We start from the raw sequence: 15,681 nt of genomic DNA on the forward strand, positions 1-15,681 counted from the left end.
CTATTCTTACAGGTCTATTTAGGTAAAATCTGAATATTAAAATTTACTCACTTTACAGTATTTTGAAAACCTTTGTGGTTTCTTTTGTTTGTTTTTTCTTTTACAATTAAACACTCATATACAGTTCCATACCTTGCTTAGAACTATTCCAGAGAGCCTACAGATGTAGAGTACGGACGCATTGAGACTAACACAGAGCCGAATCCACCACTTTGAATGCAAGCTCAATGAGTGAATGCAAGCTCTAGATTGTCCAATGAGAAGGGAATAGTTTCACTAGAACCCATGCAGGCAGATGCAAGCAAAGAAAAGCAGTTACCACAATTTTAAAATAATTTATCTTCACTATTATTATAACATTAATATCACATTATGCTTTGTTAGTGAAACCATGAATCTTTTTTTTTTTTCTTTAAGTGATGCGGAAACTTTTAATGACCTATTTGGTCCTTTTCCCCATGTGGCAAAGGGCACAAGATTGCAGCCTGGTTGCTCTGTGGCCCCATTGCCTGACTCACAAAAGACCTGAGCTTATGAGCTACAACTTCCACAGGTCTTTAAGAAATCTGACTTTTAGTTTTAAATTATTTTGTGAACCATAGTAAATAAAGTTTAAAATTGAAATATTACAGATATCGTGCTTAACCTTCCAATGATATTATCTAAAGACCACGGGCCTTAAAAATATTTAAAATATGGGGCGCCTGGGTGGCTTAGTAGGTTAAGAGTCCGACTTTCGCTTAGGTCATGATCTCGCGGTTCGTGGGTTCGAGTCCCGCGTCGGGCTCTGTGCTGACTGCCAGCTCGGAGCCTGGAGCCTGTTTCGGAGTCTGTGACTCCCTCTCTCTCTGACCCTCCCCTGCTCACGCTGTCTCTCTCTCTCCTAGAAATAAATAAAACATTAAAAAAAAATTAAAAAAATATTTAAAATATTTGTCAATATTCATCTGTGCACTTTCTGGTTCACGTAAGAGTCATTTTTTAAAATTAAAATCCTGGAGAAGTGGCTTGAATGTTTTGGCATCATGTAATCCACAATACAAATGTGAGACTTTACCTATGATGTAATACAACTCTTAGGTTTTGAAACAGACAAGTCAGGTATTGAGAAAGTTCTCCCATCTCCACTTTCCAGCCTTCCCTGCAAAAATAGGAGAAAAATTTCTTTTGTGACAATTTCCTGTCAGAGCAAGTAAATAGATGCCAGAACTTATCAGATTTAAATAATAATAAAATGCCTAAATCTCTGGCTGCAAAGCATACATACCTATTACTTATCAAATCTTCAAATTCACAAGTCGTCAGTTTGCTTTTCTGCATTTTCCTCCAGGGCTGCATCCGCTAGTTCTAAGGCTTTTACCAGTTGGTGCAGCTGCACTACTCTTTATGGCATATGCTAATGATTTTAGTGATGGCCGCAGCTACTACTTATTGCACATGTGCTATGTAAAGCACATTAACACTGCATATTAACTTCTTTAATCCTTATGAATAGGTTGTGTTTATTTACACACATTTTAAAGAAGAAACTGAAAGAAAAAGAGATGGTAGGAAGTGGAGCCAGGTACTTTGTAGTAGTTACATGTGCGATGCAGCAGAACTTAATTGGGTACCATCTTAAAGCTGTAATTTTTTTTTTTTTAATTTCTAGGAGAGAGAGAGAGAGAGACAGCATGAGCAGGGGAGGGTTAGAGAGAGAGGGAGTCACAGACTGAAACAGGCTCCAGGCTCTGAGCTGGCAGTCAGCACAGAGCCCGACGTGGGGCTCGAACCCACGAACCGCGAGATCATGACCTAAGCGAAAGTCGGACGCTTAACCGACTAAGCCACCCAGGCGCCCCTAAAGCTGTAATTTTTAAATATGAATGTTTATGGAAACATAGATCACTGCTTCCTACACCAGAAGCATGGGGTAAGAGTGAGAGCCCTGAACGTGAACATGGGGCATTCCATCTACTTCCCCACTAATCAAACTGAAAAGACATTTTCTCCAAGACTGTGATATTTTTTATGTTGTAAGATCTGTAGAATAGAGAGAACCGAGGCTTTGGGAAAGGTACTGATGGAAAGCTCAGCTTCACCATTAAGTCACTGCGGCCTGAATAGCTAAATAAACTCTCTCTATCTCGTGTTTTTACAACGTCAAATTAAGATAATAAATAGTGGGACTGGTTTGCCTGATAATAAATATCCTGGTTTGCCTGAGAAAGCTCCAGTTTTCACATGCAGTCTCGAATTAATTACAAATAAGGATTGCTTTTACTCTCAAAAGTGGCTCTGGATAGGAAATTAAATAGGCATCTTAATAATAATAGCCAGTGCTTCTGGGAGGATTAAGTAAAATAATATAATTGAAGTATTCAACAGTGAAAGTGGTTTCTTCGCCCTCCTCTCCTCCCTCCCACATTTTCCTTCCTTCCTCTTTGCAACCTTAGCTCCATTCTTACTTGGTATCTGTGTCTTCAACTAGAGTATGTTCTAGGCTCATTTTATACCATTTCTTTGTGTCTGTTGCTTCTGCTTTTATCAGAGTTTCCAATTAATGTATAATCAAACATGGATTGAAGAGAAAAGTACCTCAAGAAATAGCTCCTGCTTGATAGATGAATTTACCACCAGGAAAAAAAAAATCTTAGGACTGGTTGTATAACTTTCATATATATGAAAAAAAAATCAATTTCAAGATATCTAACTCCATGGCAGTATTTAGGAAATGAATATAAAATAATTCTATCACCAAAATAAGATTATCTTTACCTATGGACATTTATAATGACTATTTTGATTTAAATTTAATATTCTGATTTAATTGTACTTAACCCAGAGAAAACACAGTGGCAGGATTATTACATTAAAACTAATTTATGACATCTTTAGTCACTTAATCTTACCACCTCAAACTTTTAATACACAGATTTCTAATACTGGTGATAATTTTTAATTTCCAGGGAGAAACATCCTAAATTCAACATTTATTTCACATGGTTTAAACTTCTCTATTTCATGTTTGCCTTCTCATTGATCTTAGCCTTTATATAGGCAAGGAAATTAAACTACTTCAGTATTTCTTTTTAAGAGTTAAACAGAATATAGGCAATAACCCTGGACAGCAAACATTCTGTACATAAGAAATCTAGTTTATTAACAAATATCAAGACAATACATTATAGCGTTTAATGAATATTTGCTGGATTGCTAATTTTATTGAAGTGTAAATGCAAAAAAGGCTATATCTTTCTTTTGTGTGAGTACAAAAAGGATAAAAAAATTGAATAACTTCCCTCAAGCAGCTCTGTGTATAATAGGGAGATTAAGTTAATGGACACTTATACTACCTGAAATAAAATAAATGATAAACTTATGCACACCATGGCACGTAGATGTATAAGATGGACATCCAAATCATTAGAGAGTATATCTGAGAGGATTTTGAAGGAAATAATATGCGCTTTGATTTCTGAAACCCACAATAACAATTAGCCAGTGAGAGAGCAAATCTGCACCAAAATATTTAGATGATCCAAAATCATGTTTTCCCTAAAGGATTTTTTTGCTTAGAATTATGGAAGAAAATGAAAGTGCAAAAACAAGAAAATTTTTCATCAAAAATGGCTTTAGGCTGACCTTGAAAGAATGAAGAATAGAATTTTTTAATGTTTACTTATTTTTGAAAGAGAGAGAGACAGAGACAGAGAGCAAGTGTGGGAAGGGCAGAGAGAGAGAGAGGAAGGCACACAATCTGAAACAGACTCCAGGCTCTGAGCTGTGAGATCATGACCAGGCTCACACAAAACTGTGAGATCATGACCTGAGCCTAAGTCAGATGCTTAACCAACTGAGCCACCCAGGTGCCCCAGGAATAGAATTTACGCACAGAAAGAAGAGGAGTATACAGGCCAGTGAGACAATTCAGGCAAACCACCAAAATAAGGAAGACATGAGAAGTGTTCAAATAACAAAATACAGGCAGACAGAAAATTTTAAAGCGTTGTCTACAAATGTGATGCATCACGTGATGTGCACATTTCCCAACTCTGTTCAGGGATGTCACATTGGCTTGAAAGCAGGCATTCCTGGGAGTTCTTTTACCCTAGAAACTGAGAAACACTAAAAATTTGGGCTTACCCATGTCTGTTCTCCCTCCTTATTCTGATCCAATTGTTAAACATTTACTAGAACATCACTGACTGGGAATCATCATAATAGTGTCTATCTCATGCTCTTAATGTGGGAATAAAATTAGTTAATGATGGGGAAGTGCTTAGAAAAGTCCCTGGGAATAGAAATCACTATACAAATAATTCCTATGATAGTGATGATGATGATGATGATGATGATGATGATGATGGAAATCACCTGGTCTATTCTACTTAAACTGTATCTCTATTTTAAAAGTCTGTTCTTTCCTTCATATTGACACTCATAGATTTTCTCAAAGTTCATGTATGTCCTTGCAACAATTTTTTCAAAGATAGAAGAAATGGAGTTTCTAGCTAAAAGTGATAGAAATGGTCCTATCTATCCATGCAGTGCAGCACAGAAAATAGAGTGCAAGCTGGGGAAGACAGGCAGAACAGTCATAGGAAAGCCAGTTAACCGATAACCAGAGAGATATAGACACATAGTGTGAGTCATTTAATCTATGATGGTGGTACTGATATTAGTTGTGAAAGATGAGAGTATGTGGAAAGGTCCAAATGATTTTAGATTTTTTAAGGTGTTTTTTTATTTATTTCTGAGAGAGAGAGAGAGAGAGAGAGAGAGAAACAGCATGAGCAGAAGAGGGTCAGAGAGAGAGGGAGATACAGAATCTGAAGCAGGCTCCAGGCTCTGAGCCAGCTGTCAGCACAGAGCCCTACACGGGGCTCGAACCCATGAACTGTGAGATCATGACCTGAACCAAAGTCAGAGGCTTAACTGACTGAGCCACCCAGGTGTCCCTAAAAATTTTAAATGTTTATTTATTTTTGAGAGAGAGAGGGACATAATGTGAGTGGGGGAGAGGCAGAGAGAAGGGAGACACAGAATCTGAAGAAGGCTCCAGTCCCTGAGCTGTCAGCACAGAGCCTGACACAGGGCTCAAGTGATTTTAGGAGTTAAAAAGTCAATGATATTAATGAATGTACTATAAAAGGGGGTGGGGTTCAAGTTTGTGGAACCGGAGAGGTAGTAGTATTATTGGCTGAGACACTGACTGTTAGAGGACCTTTCCTTCTAGCGTCATGGCAGGTCTATGAACTCAGTTTTGAATATGTCAAGGCTGAGATACCTTTGGAGAGATCCATGTGAAATTTTGCAGTTAGTTATGTTTTGCCAAGGATGAACGAAACACAAAATATATATATATAAGCAGAAATGAAAATCTAAAGGATATTTAGCAAAAAGATAGATGAAATTAACTAGATAAAGACACCCTAGATAAAGATAGCCTGAGACAAAGGTTCTTGACTTTGGTTGCAAAGTAGAACAGGAGAAAGTTTAATCAATCTGTGGTTCAGGTTTAAACTCAGAACAATTAAATAGGAGTCTCTCAGGTGACTCTTGGGCTTCAGAATTTTTTTTTGACTTTTCATATAATGCCTTTAGGCAGTCAGATCTGAGACTCACTTATCTAGACCCTACTGAAAGCACCAACAAAAGAAGTTAAGAAGAGCGAGCTATACAGTGGGAGAAAATGAGAACTAGGGTAGAGTGAAACAGATATTAAAGAGAAAAGCTGCTTCAGGAAAAATAGAATCATCAAGAGTGTTAAATACTACTGAGAAGTTATCCGTGGACATTTTTGTTATGGACATCCCAGGGGAAACTGTTTTAGTAGAATGGTGGGTTCAGAGACTAGGTTAAAGCTGCTTATGCAGTGATTGTTAAATAGGAAGAGGTAATAATGACTACTTTTGAGAAGTTTTGTTAGAAAAGGAAATTAAGGGGGTGGCTGGAATCTGATTTTGGAACAAGGGAAATTTTTTATAATAGAAAAGCAGTTTATGTCTTCTTGAGAATATCTCGGTTAAGAATAAAGTATTGAGTACAGAGAAGATAGACTCTTGATAATTTGTACGGTGTTTACATATTATTGGGGTTTAATAAGAAGAAACAGGAAGACACCTCAGTTGAAATTGGAAAGAAGGGTGAAAGATGTCTTACTGATACAAGAGGTTTATGTTGAAGTTTCCACTGGAAGCTAAGGTACAATGGATACCACATGACCCAGTATGGTTCCAGAAACAAAATTCAGAATTTACAATAGAAATGGCAGGATGCATTTAAGATTCTTGAAGTGCTCAATCATAGCAAGGCTATTTTTTATCCTTTTAAAATATTTTTATAGAGTGTAGAGTGGAGGGAGAATTTTGCACCAAGGATTTCTTTTCAGAAAACCACACCGAATTTCCATCTAATAAAATTAAGAGAGGAGCTATGCTTCTCTTGTTTCTCAGGTTTTATTTAAAAAAATTTTTTTAACACTTTTATGTATTTTTGAGAGACAGAGAGAACACAAGCAGGGGAAGGGCAGAGAGAGAGGGAGACACAGAATCTGAAGCAGGCTCTGAGCTGTCAACGCACAGCCCATCACGGGGCTCGAACCCACAAACGGTGAGATCATGACCTGCGCTGAAGTCAGACGCTCAACTGACTGGGCTGTTCAGGAGCCCCCTTCTCAGGTTTTATGAAGGGAGACTTCCTTCACAAAGGACCAATGATAAACCCAGTATATTTCCCCATATCTTTCCAGAAAATGGGAGAAATCCAAGATCTGAGGCTTGCCTCATGCTTAAGAAAGTGAAAGTGTCTTCCGAAAAAGTAGACAATGGAACAAGGCTTTGTCTGGGAAAGTAATTACATGAGAACAAAAGGAGGGGTGAGATGTGGAAGCCGAATGACCAAGCCAGAGTCATTTTAAATTCTGCCAGAGAGATTTTCCTTGAAGTGAGAATCAGTGTATGGAAGGGATTGTTTGGAGATCCAGAGGCGAAGGGGAATGTTACATCAAAGCAGAGGAAATGGCTTTGTCTTGCGTATGTAGTGGGAGAAGCTCCCAAGAGCCTCCCCAAAGAACCATTAGAGCCATTAGCTTTAGTCTCAGAGAAGCAAAAAGTATCCATTCAAGTGAAAATAGCCCAACAAGCCTAGCTTTGCTGTCTCTTATGATGAGGTAAAAATACTTTTGCAAAGTGGATGATGAGACAGAGGGAAGCCTGTCACACTATTCATATCCCTGAAGTCCCACCATTTGCTGGCCCAGGTGGCCTTGGAGGCAGGGAGAGAGATAAGAGAACTCCTAATTCTGTATAAGGATTGTTATCATAATTAATATGATATGTTGGAAATTTCTAATTTCCAGATCTAAAGTTTGGGAAATAAAGTGAACATAGGACTATTATTTAAAGTTGAACAGAAATATCATTGATTTGCCATAGTCTCCATCCAAGAAAAGACAAAGCTTACCCTCACTGAAGAAAGTCTAAAGGAGCCATGGAAGACAAAGAAACACGTTTGTTTGTTTTTTAATGTTTTTTATGTATTTTTTGAGGGAGAGAGAGAGAGACAGAGAGAAACAGAGCATGAGTGGGGGTAAGGAAGAGAGAGAGGGAGACACAGAATCCTAAGTGGGCTCCACGCTCTGAGCTGTCAGCACGAAGCCCGACATGGTGCTTGAACTCAGGAACTGTGAGATCTTGACCTGAGCCAAGGTCTGACGCTTAACCGACTGAGCCACTCAGGTGCCCCGAAACATGTTTTTATTACATTATGCATGTTATGTCTTTTCAAACTAACAGTAATTCTGATGTGGGGTTGTTGGAATTTTCAGGAAACTGAGCTGTGTCTTATGTGATATGAGTTCATTTTATTTTTTTTCTGTAAAATAGGAGACAGGGTCACCCGCTAAGATGGTCTTCAATTTATGATTGTTCAACTTACTTTACACCGGTGTGAAAGCAATACATATTTAGTAGAAACCATACTTTGAATTTTGAAATGTGGATCATTTCCCAGGCTAGCTGTATGTGGGATGATACTCACTTGTGATGGTGAGCAGAGTCAGCAAGCCACAGCTCCCAGTCAGTCACGCTATCATGAGGGGAAACCACTGATAATATAGCATTCATAAATTACAGGAAATGGCCAGCCCTTTGTTACAAAATAGGCTTTCTGTTAGATGATGTGGCCCAACTGTAGTCTATTATAAGTGTTCTGAGCATGTTAAGGTAATATAGGCTAAGCCATGATGTTCAGTAAGTTAGGTGTGTTACATGCCTATTCAACTTACATGTTTTCAATTTTTGATGGGTTTATTGGGACAAAACCCCATTATAAGTTGAGGAAGATATGTAAAAAAATTAAAGCAGGTATTTGTGGAAAATAAATCAGTGTAAAATAGAGGTCACAGCAAATAGTAATAAGTTACCTTTGCAAAATTGTATGCTTTACAGCCAATCTGGAAAGTGCATTTGAGGGTAGTGATGAAAATTCATAGTGATATCTAGCTAGCTGCTTCTCTTTGGTTTTCTTTAGTCAGTCGCACCTCCTTCTTCAGAAAGAGGGTAATTATCGTTATCAAGGGTTGAGTTTGACCAGACTGTAGCAACAACATGAGCAAGATATAGAGGCCATAGGGTTAATATGATAATGAAACAACAAAGCGTGTTTTAGTTGGGTGAGGAACAAAAATCAACAGAAAAATGATAATGAATTACTGGATGTAGAGAGATCAATATACTGATATTAACTAATATTAAAGTTATTTATATTTGATATTGAAGTTGATATTTACTGTCTCTATATCAATATATGTTGTATAAATAGGTCTTAGTGGTAGTAATTGAACAAACAAAATTGGAGGGCAGAAGATTATGATAATTATTGGCTTTGTCATATAGTTTCTACTATTTGGAATATTTCTAACAGCTTACCTCACAAATCCAACATGAGTCAGTTGACTTAGCTCAGGTCTTAGCTTAAATTAAGAAAAATTGAACAGAATTGTGTAACTTTCCCTTAAAGCACTAACATTACTTAGCAATTTTTCTTCATTTGTGTAATTCTTTAATTAATATCTACCTCCCCAATTAGGTCATTGATGCCATTAAAATAAACATGGTTTAGTGTGTATTTTTGTTTTCTTTTTCATTTCATGGAGGAAGCTACTAAAATTGCATTTGATTCACTTATCAATAACATGAGTTATTGGAAGACCTAACTAATCTACCACCCAAAGGAAATTTAGAAAGGACAATTCAATAATTAGCCCTAAATTTTTGTTCTGTGTATGGCTCCTCAGAACTAGAAACTCCAAAAGTTTGGAGGAATGAATTTCTCTTATCTCTGAGAAAGGAAACATGTCTTTAATTAAATAGATTTTATAACATTTTATAAAACTTATAAATCCATTAGTATATTGTATATTAGGTTCATGGCAATTCATACTCTTGGGTGTGGTTAATTAAAGTCTAGACTGGACTTTATAACTTTGTAATTATACCTTTGTAAAAAGATGAAATAATTTGGCCAATACATTAAAGCTCTTGATTCCAGATACTGGACACTCCAATAATTTGTTCATCCCAGACCCATAGTAAGAATGAACAGGACTGAATGCCTCTGTCACTACTGAGAGATTCTATTTACTCTTGGCTTAGTAAGCTTAATTAAAACCTAGTTTGAATCCAGCTTTGGTATCAGGGTGGTCTTTCCTTGCGGACTATATTTTTATTACTTTAATTTGTGCTTGTAGAAAATACTCACAGCTTCAGGCTTTTGAGGAAATAGAGGGCATAAAACATTCTTCAACCACCAGGATATTTTTATTCTTGAATCTTCAATTTTGAAGATATGGGAAAAATGTTTCAGCTAAAATTAGAATGGCTTTTCAGTACTCTTTTTAACACCTCCCTTTCTTTCATCTCCATACCTCCTTAGGCAGTCCTATTGATTACTGCCCTTCCTACAGGAAAATAGTATAATACAGACAGGGATATTATTTACAGAATTACTATTTAAAAAGCAACTAGTAATAATAGCTATTACTTAGGAGTTTCACTATTGTATGAGTAACATCACCATCATCATCATCATCATCATCATCATCATCATCATCATTATCATCATCATCTTATTATTCCAACTTTACAGATCAGGAAAAGAAAGATTAAATATTTTGCCCAAGGTCACAAAGCTAATAAGCTATAACAGTACATAGTTTATATAAAGCTCATTTATCCTGATATAAATATGTTGTTTGCTTCCATTTCCTTTTTATTTTCTTTAGATAAGATGAAATTATTTTGTGTGCTCTTATATACTTACTTAAGAAATTAAAACAATAAAATATTGATAAAGAAACATATTATTTTTATGTGATTAGATGGTAAATCACATACACACAAACATGTGAGATCATTATATGAACAATTAAATGTTTGAATTGAATCACTTAATCAAGAGTTTTGTGGTAATAGACATTATTTTCAAAGTTGAAACATACATGTAGTATTTCATACAATCATCTGCTTACAAGGTCTCAAATAATATGTTTTCATATTCCTCAGTATAGTAAGTTTTCTGTGCAGCTGAACATTGACTTCTTACATATTATTTTTGATTAACTTTAGTTTATAGTAAACATAAAATAAAACGTATTTCAAAAGAGAATTTATAGTGGATTATTCTATTTTCTTTTTACTTGCTATTTTTATTAATGAATGTTGTCACATTATTATATAGTTCATTCATTCACTTAATATATTTTTTCAGGCCTAAAGCTTTTATTTCTGAGTAGCTTATAACATATTATTTTATGCTTTGTTAAGTAAATATATCTCTTTTGGTATATTCATTGATGCTTGGAAATGTTCCAGAGAATACAAAGAAGGAAAATATATTGTATATCATTTTTCCTTAGGTATCAGTGAATGTTCCCTTACATACACACAAACCCAGTGTCAGTCCCAATAATCAAAGCATGCTTTTAAATTTAATTTAATATTTTAAATTCTTTAATGTTTGTTTATTTTTGAGAGAGAGAAAGAGCATGAGTTGGGGAGGAGCAGAGAGAGGAGACAGAATCCAAAGCAGGCTCCGGGCTCTGAGCTATCAGCACAGAACCCGATGTGGGGGAACCCACAAACCATGAGATCATGGCCTGAGCCAGAGCCACATTCTTAACTAACTGAGCCACCCAGGTACCCCAAAGTACATTTTCTTAAACCACATAGTTCCTGAAAGGATACCCATTTAGCCTATAATTGAGTGATAGATACTCACTAGGGAGCATTATCTGTAAGAAGTTTTAGAATTTGATCACTATAATTCCATCTTAGTTCACTATATACAATTTTCTCATTTTCCATGGGAACATGTTTTTCTTTTTCTTTTAAGCATAGCATGTATATTTGATGAGTATGTATGCATATATTCTTATTGACTCTAAACAGTTTCTTGTCACCTGTTTTATTTCTTAATCTGTCTTGTACAGGTAGTGCCATTAAGATGTTTCATATGCATCAAAAGTAGGACATGCAGAAGTTGGTGGCACTGTAATTACATACTACATCAGAAACGATCCAACTTTGGCACAGCTGAAGATTACTTCAGTTTTGAATTAATCTGAATGACCCCAGCTTTATTTGCTGTCTAGTTTCTAGAAATGATAAAATGTCAAGTCACTGGAAATAAACTGACAGAGCCTAAAATAATAGTGACATGACTAATGCATAGTTTCTCTGACTTGTTCCATATTCTGTAGACTTTATTACTAACTACGGTATTTTATTTAGAAATGCTTGTTTTAATGAATATGTCTTCCACCTTACTAACATGTGCCATCCCAAAGAACAGAAAATGCAGTGCTCTGTGTATTTGTATTTTGTGTACACTAAAATCCCAATACACAAAAAAGATGCACATGGTAAATCACTGTTTCATTTCTATTATTTATATCTCAATTTGGTGGGGCATGTTAGGGACTACTATGGAGTCAAGCTTTTATGGAGAATGCTCCTATTTCAATTTATTACAAGTTTTCCAATCCCATTAGATAATTATAAAATTTGTAAGCATACTATATGCTGACCACTCTTTAAGAAACTGTTACTTAACTTACTATTGACATAATACTACATGGAATAGACATCTTCACATTTACTGTTATAGGCTTCATAAAATGTCCTTTTATAAAACACAAAATTCATTATCTTAACATAGTGTCTTAAAAAAGGGAACTCTCATTTAAAGTCTGCATTATCTGATGTCCTTCAGGTTACCATTCAGATCTAAAAATTCTTCTCACTTTGGAGGGTATCAATGCTGGCCAAACTTATTCCCTTTCACTAACTGTAATCTCTTAATGATGATGCCAGACTAGACTCTTTCCCTTGATTTTTAAAATTATTTTAATTTTGCTTTTAGTTGTTCAAGTGAAATCTAACTCATAAAACAAATATGTATCTGAACTTGTTCCTATTGAGTGGATTAGATGGAGTAAGCAGAAAAGCTATAAATGCTTTAAGTTAGATGTCCGTATTTTCCTAAATATCCCATCCAACCCCCCCCTACCTCCGTCTCCACCACCATCACCACCTTGCACTGCTGGCCATGTTTGAGGTTTGAAATCCAATGTACTTGGCATCTGCCTACCTCAGTCAAATCTCTGTCTGTCAGCTGTGTCTTTGATAACGTTTTTTTTTTTTGTCTTGTTTCCTATTTAAACATCATGTGAGAGGAGGATGTACAGTACATTATTAAGCATAGACCTCCATTACTCTATTTTATCAGAAAAAAAAAGTCAAGACCTTTCTTAGCACTTATCAATGTACCATGACATTGAACTATGACTAATTCTAATACAGATTCAAAGCTTTTGGTGTTTCTTCAGGTTCTTTGTCACAATCACTAAAAACGAAAAGGTTGTGGACATGTTTCTGACAAATGATACTTCTCCTTAATAGGCATTAAGAAGGGAAGAAAAAAAGAAAATAAAAAAAAGCACATCTATGAGAAGTTTAGTACAACTTTAAATAACTGTTGCAGGCTTTCTTGCCATGTTAAACAGGAATTCAGGCATCCCCATCTTTTCGAGTAGCTCAGAAGTGTTTCAATACAATCAGGCGTTAGGCTATTGTGAAACACTTAACAACTCTCTAAAAAGTAGGCTGCAAAAGTCACATTAGGTGCTGCCTGTGCAGCCATGGCTATTTGAACTCATTTTCACTTGGATACCTGTCTTTACTATTTTCTTAGACAATGTGTATACATTGTAACCTGTGATTTTATCCTTCCTCTTTGCCTCAAGTCCAAACCTACTTTAAATCCTGCAAACTTTGAGCATCTCTCTAAGACAGCCACTGTGTGAAGTGTTTAGGGAATAAAATCTATGAAACATAATCTTAACCTTTGAGAAGTTGCTAGCTTGATCACATAATATGACTTCTTTAACTCAAATCCTTTCGTAATGTCTATGTAACACTCTATTATTTAACCACTTGGATTATTATTATCACTTGCCTATGTTCTGATTTGTTTATTTAGTTATTTAACTCTTAAATGTGCTCTTTTAGAAAGATTTGACATATTCCCTGTTGAAGGCAGGTATACTGTTAATTAATTATCAAATTAATTGAACAACTATTTTTGGACCACTATAAAAATCTACTTTGTTTTACATGGAATCAACTAAATTTAGGTAAATATTTAGATCTTTTAATATTAATTGTATGTTTCAATGAGATAATGTCCATTGAATGTAAATAAGGCTAATTTTAACACTATATGTGCAAGAGGTAGATGACAAGATTTAACGCTACCAGGGCTAATGAAATCACCCCATTTTGAAACTGTGAAAGAACTACAAAGCAAAAAATAATAATAATAATTGGTAACAAAATGGAAAGTATTTGGCAAAATGTCTACAAGATGTGATTGAGTACTTTTTCCTCATATATCTTGAAGTCAAATACTGAAATATTATAATTTGATGAATGAACTTCACCATTCAAAAAACATATTAAAGGTCTTCCTAACTAATTTCTATAAATGCAACTAGAAGTTCTAAATGAATGAATTACCGTGGTTTCTTTAGCCATGAGTAAGTTCAATCTTAAGTACATTAATAGAAATTAAAACCGGAAAGCAGATATCAAAATTTAAACTTTGTATTTTTGAGTTTAGTTTTGCTTTTGCATTTATATTTCTTTTCATATTCCTTCTTTCCTTATATTAAATTCAATGGACTGCCATTTAATCCTTTAATATTTATTTTGATGACAGGTTGGTAAAATAGCCTATATCTTTTTCATGTTATGCCGTACAAAATTTCTAAAACTCCTTTAAGAAATGTATGTATTTACATTTTTAAGGGATATTACAAATTTTCCCGATTCTGATATATAGATAGAAATTTTTTTAGGCTTTTCTGAATCAGTATCAAATTCATAGTAATGTACCTGCTCCACCTGGTGGTGAAAAATAAGCATTTCTTTTTTCCATTTTTTTTTTTATGCTAAAGAAAAATAGTGGAGCAGATAGAACTTGATATCCTGATTTTATATGTGTAAGAAAGTAGCTTGTAGGATACGCAGGAAAAATTTACTAAATACTATACATAAATTGAATATTAGCAAATAGTATAATATACTTAAATCCATCATGGATTAAAATTTTGGTTAACTATTTTACAGGTTCTTTTTAGCTTAATGATTTATACTTACTGAGTAAATACTGTCTTTCCACATATGGAATATATAAGAAAAACATATAATATTTGTGTATATTTGAAAATATAACCTTAACTTTCTATAAATATCTAACTATAAATCTGTCATCTATCTTTATTTTATCTCTGTCTTGTGTCCTGGATTCTACCCTAATGGTACCAATTAATTACATGATTTTCCTGCCCTTCCATGTAATATTAGGTACACTTTGAAGCTGTTATTATGTAAAATACTTCCTCACACTAATTTAAATTTAACACACTTTACTATTTACAATTCCCAATTAAAATTCTAGAGCAGGACCTATGGAAGTAAAAAGTGAAGTTATTACTCCTAATCATAATTCTTAACTTGACAGCAAATTCCCTTTCAGTTTGGCACTATTATGTTCTAAATTTGATTTACTTTCTAGATAGTATATTTCTCAAGCCTAGTCTTCTAACTATACACTTTACTAACTCTACTGACAACTTGAATTGTACATGTCTTATCAGGTATCTTCCATCTGAAAGTTCCCGAGTCTTCCCCTATCGGCTCAGCCATTGGAAGAATAAGAGCTGTGGATCCTGATTTTGGACAAAATGCAGAAATTGAATACAATATTGTTCCAGGAGATGGGGGAAATTTGTTTGACATCATCACAGATGAGGACACACAAGAAGGAGTCATCAAATTGAAAAAGGTACATAAACAAGGTTTTGGACATGCGATCACCCAACAATAATTAAAGAACAAAATGACTAAAAGTTGAAAATGACAGAAATTTTAATTTCCTTCAATTATCAGTGTTTTAAATAATAAAAAGACCAAGTGACTCTGAAGTATTCACTTTCTCAGGCACTTGTATTCTGCAATTCAACAGATAGACATTTTTTGTTGTTGTTGAAATGGTCAGGTTTGTGAATTTAATTATTAAAAAATTCTTACCAGAAATTAATTGTACTTTAATTTTTAATTGGTATAATCTTAAACA

General features: G+C 34.8%; 1 protein-coding gene across 4 annotated transcripts in view; it reads left to right on the forward strand.

Annotated features, from left to right (window-relative positions):
* CDH12 (cadherin 12) overlaps positions 1 to 15,681 on the forward strand; it is a 684,089-nt gene that overhangs the window by 607,345 nt on the left and 61,063 nt on the right. For all 4 annotated transcript variants that reach the window (XM_077760763.1, XM_077760761.1, XM_077760765.1 and 1 more), the window contains one exon: positions 15,203 to 15,390. In XM_077760763.1, the coding sequence (XP_077616889.1) occupies positions 15,203 to 15,390 (188 nt within the window). The remainder of the gene's footprint in view (positions 1 to 15,202; positions 15,391 to 15,681) is intronic.

This window comes from Crocuta crocuta, unplaced genomic scaffold (genome assembly GCF_008692635.1).
Source record: "Crocuta crocuta isolate KB4526 unplaced genomic scaffold, BGI_CrCroc_1.0 scaffold173, whole genome shotgun sequence".
Taxonomy (NCBI): domain Eukaryota; kingdom Metazoa; phylum Chordata; class Mammalia; order Carnivora; family Hyaenidae; genus Crocuta; species Crocuta crocuta.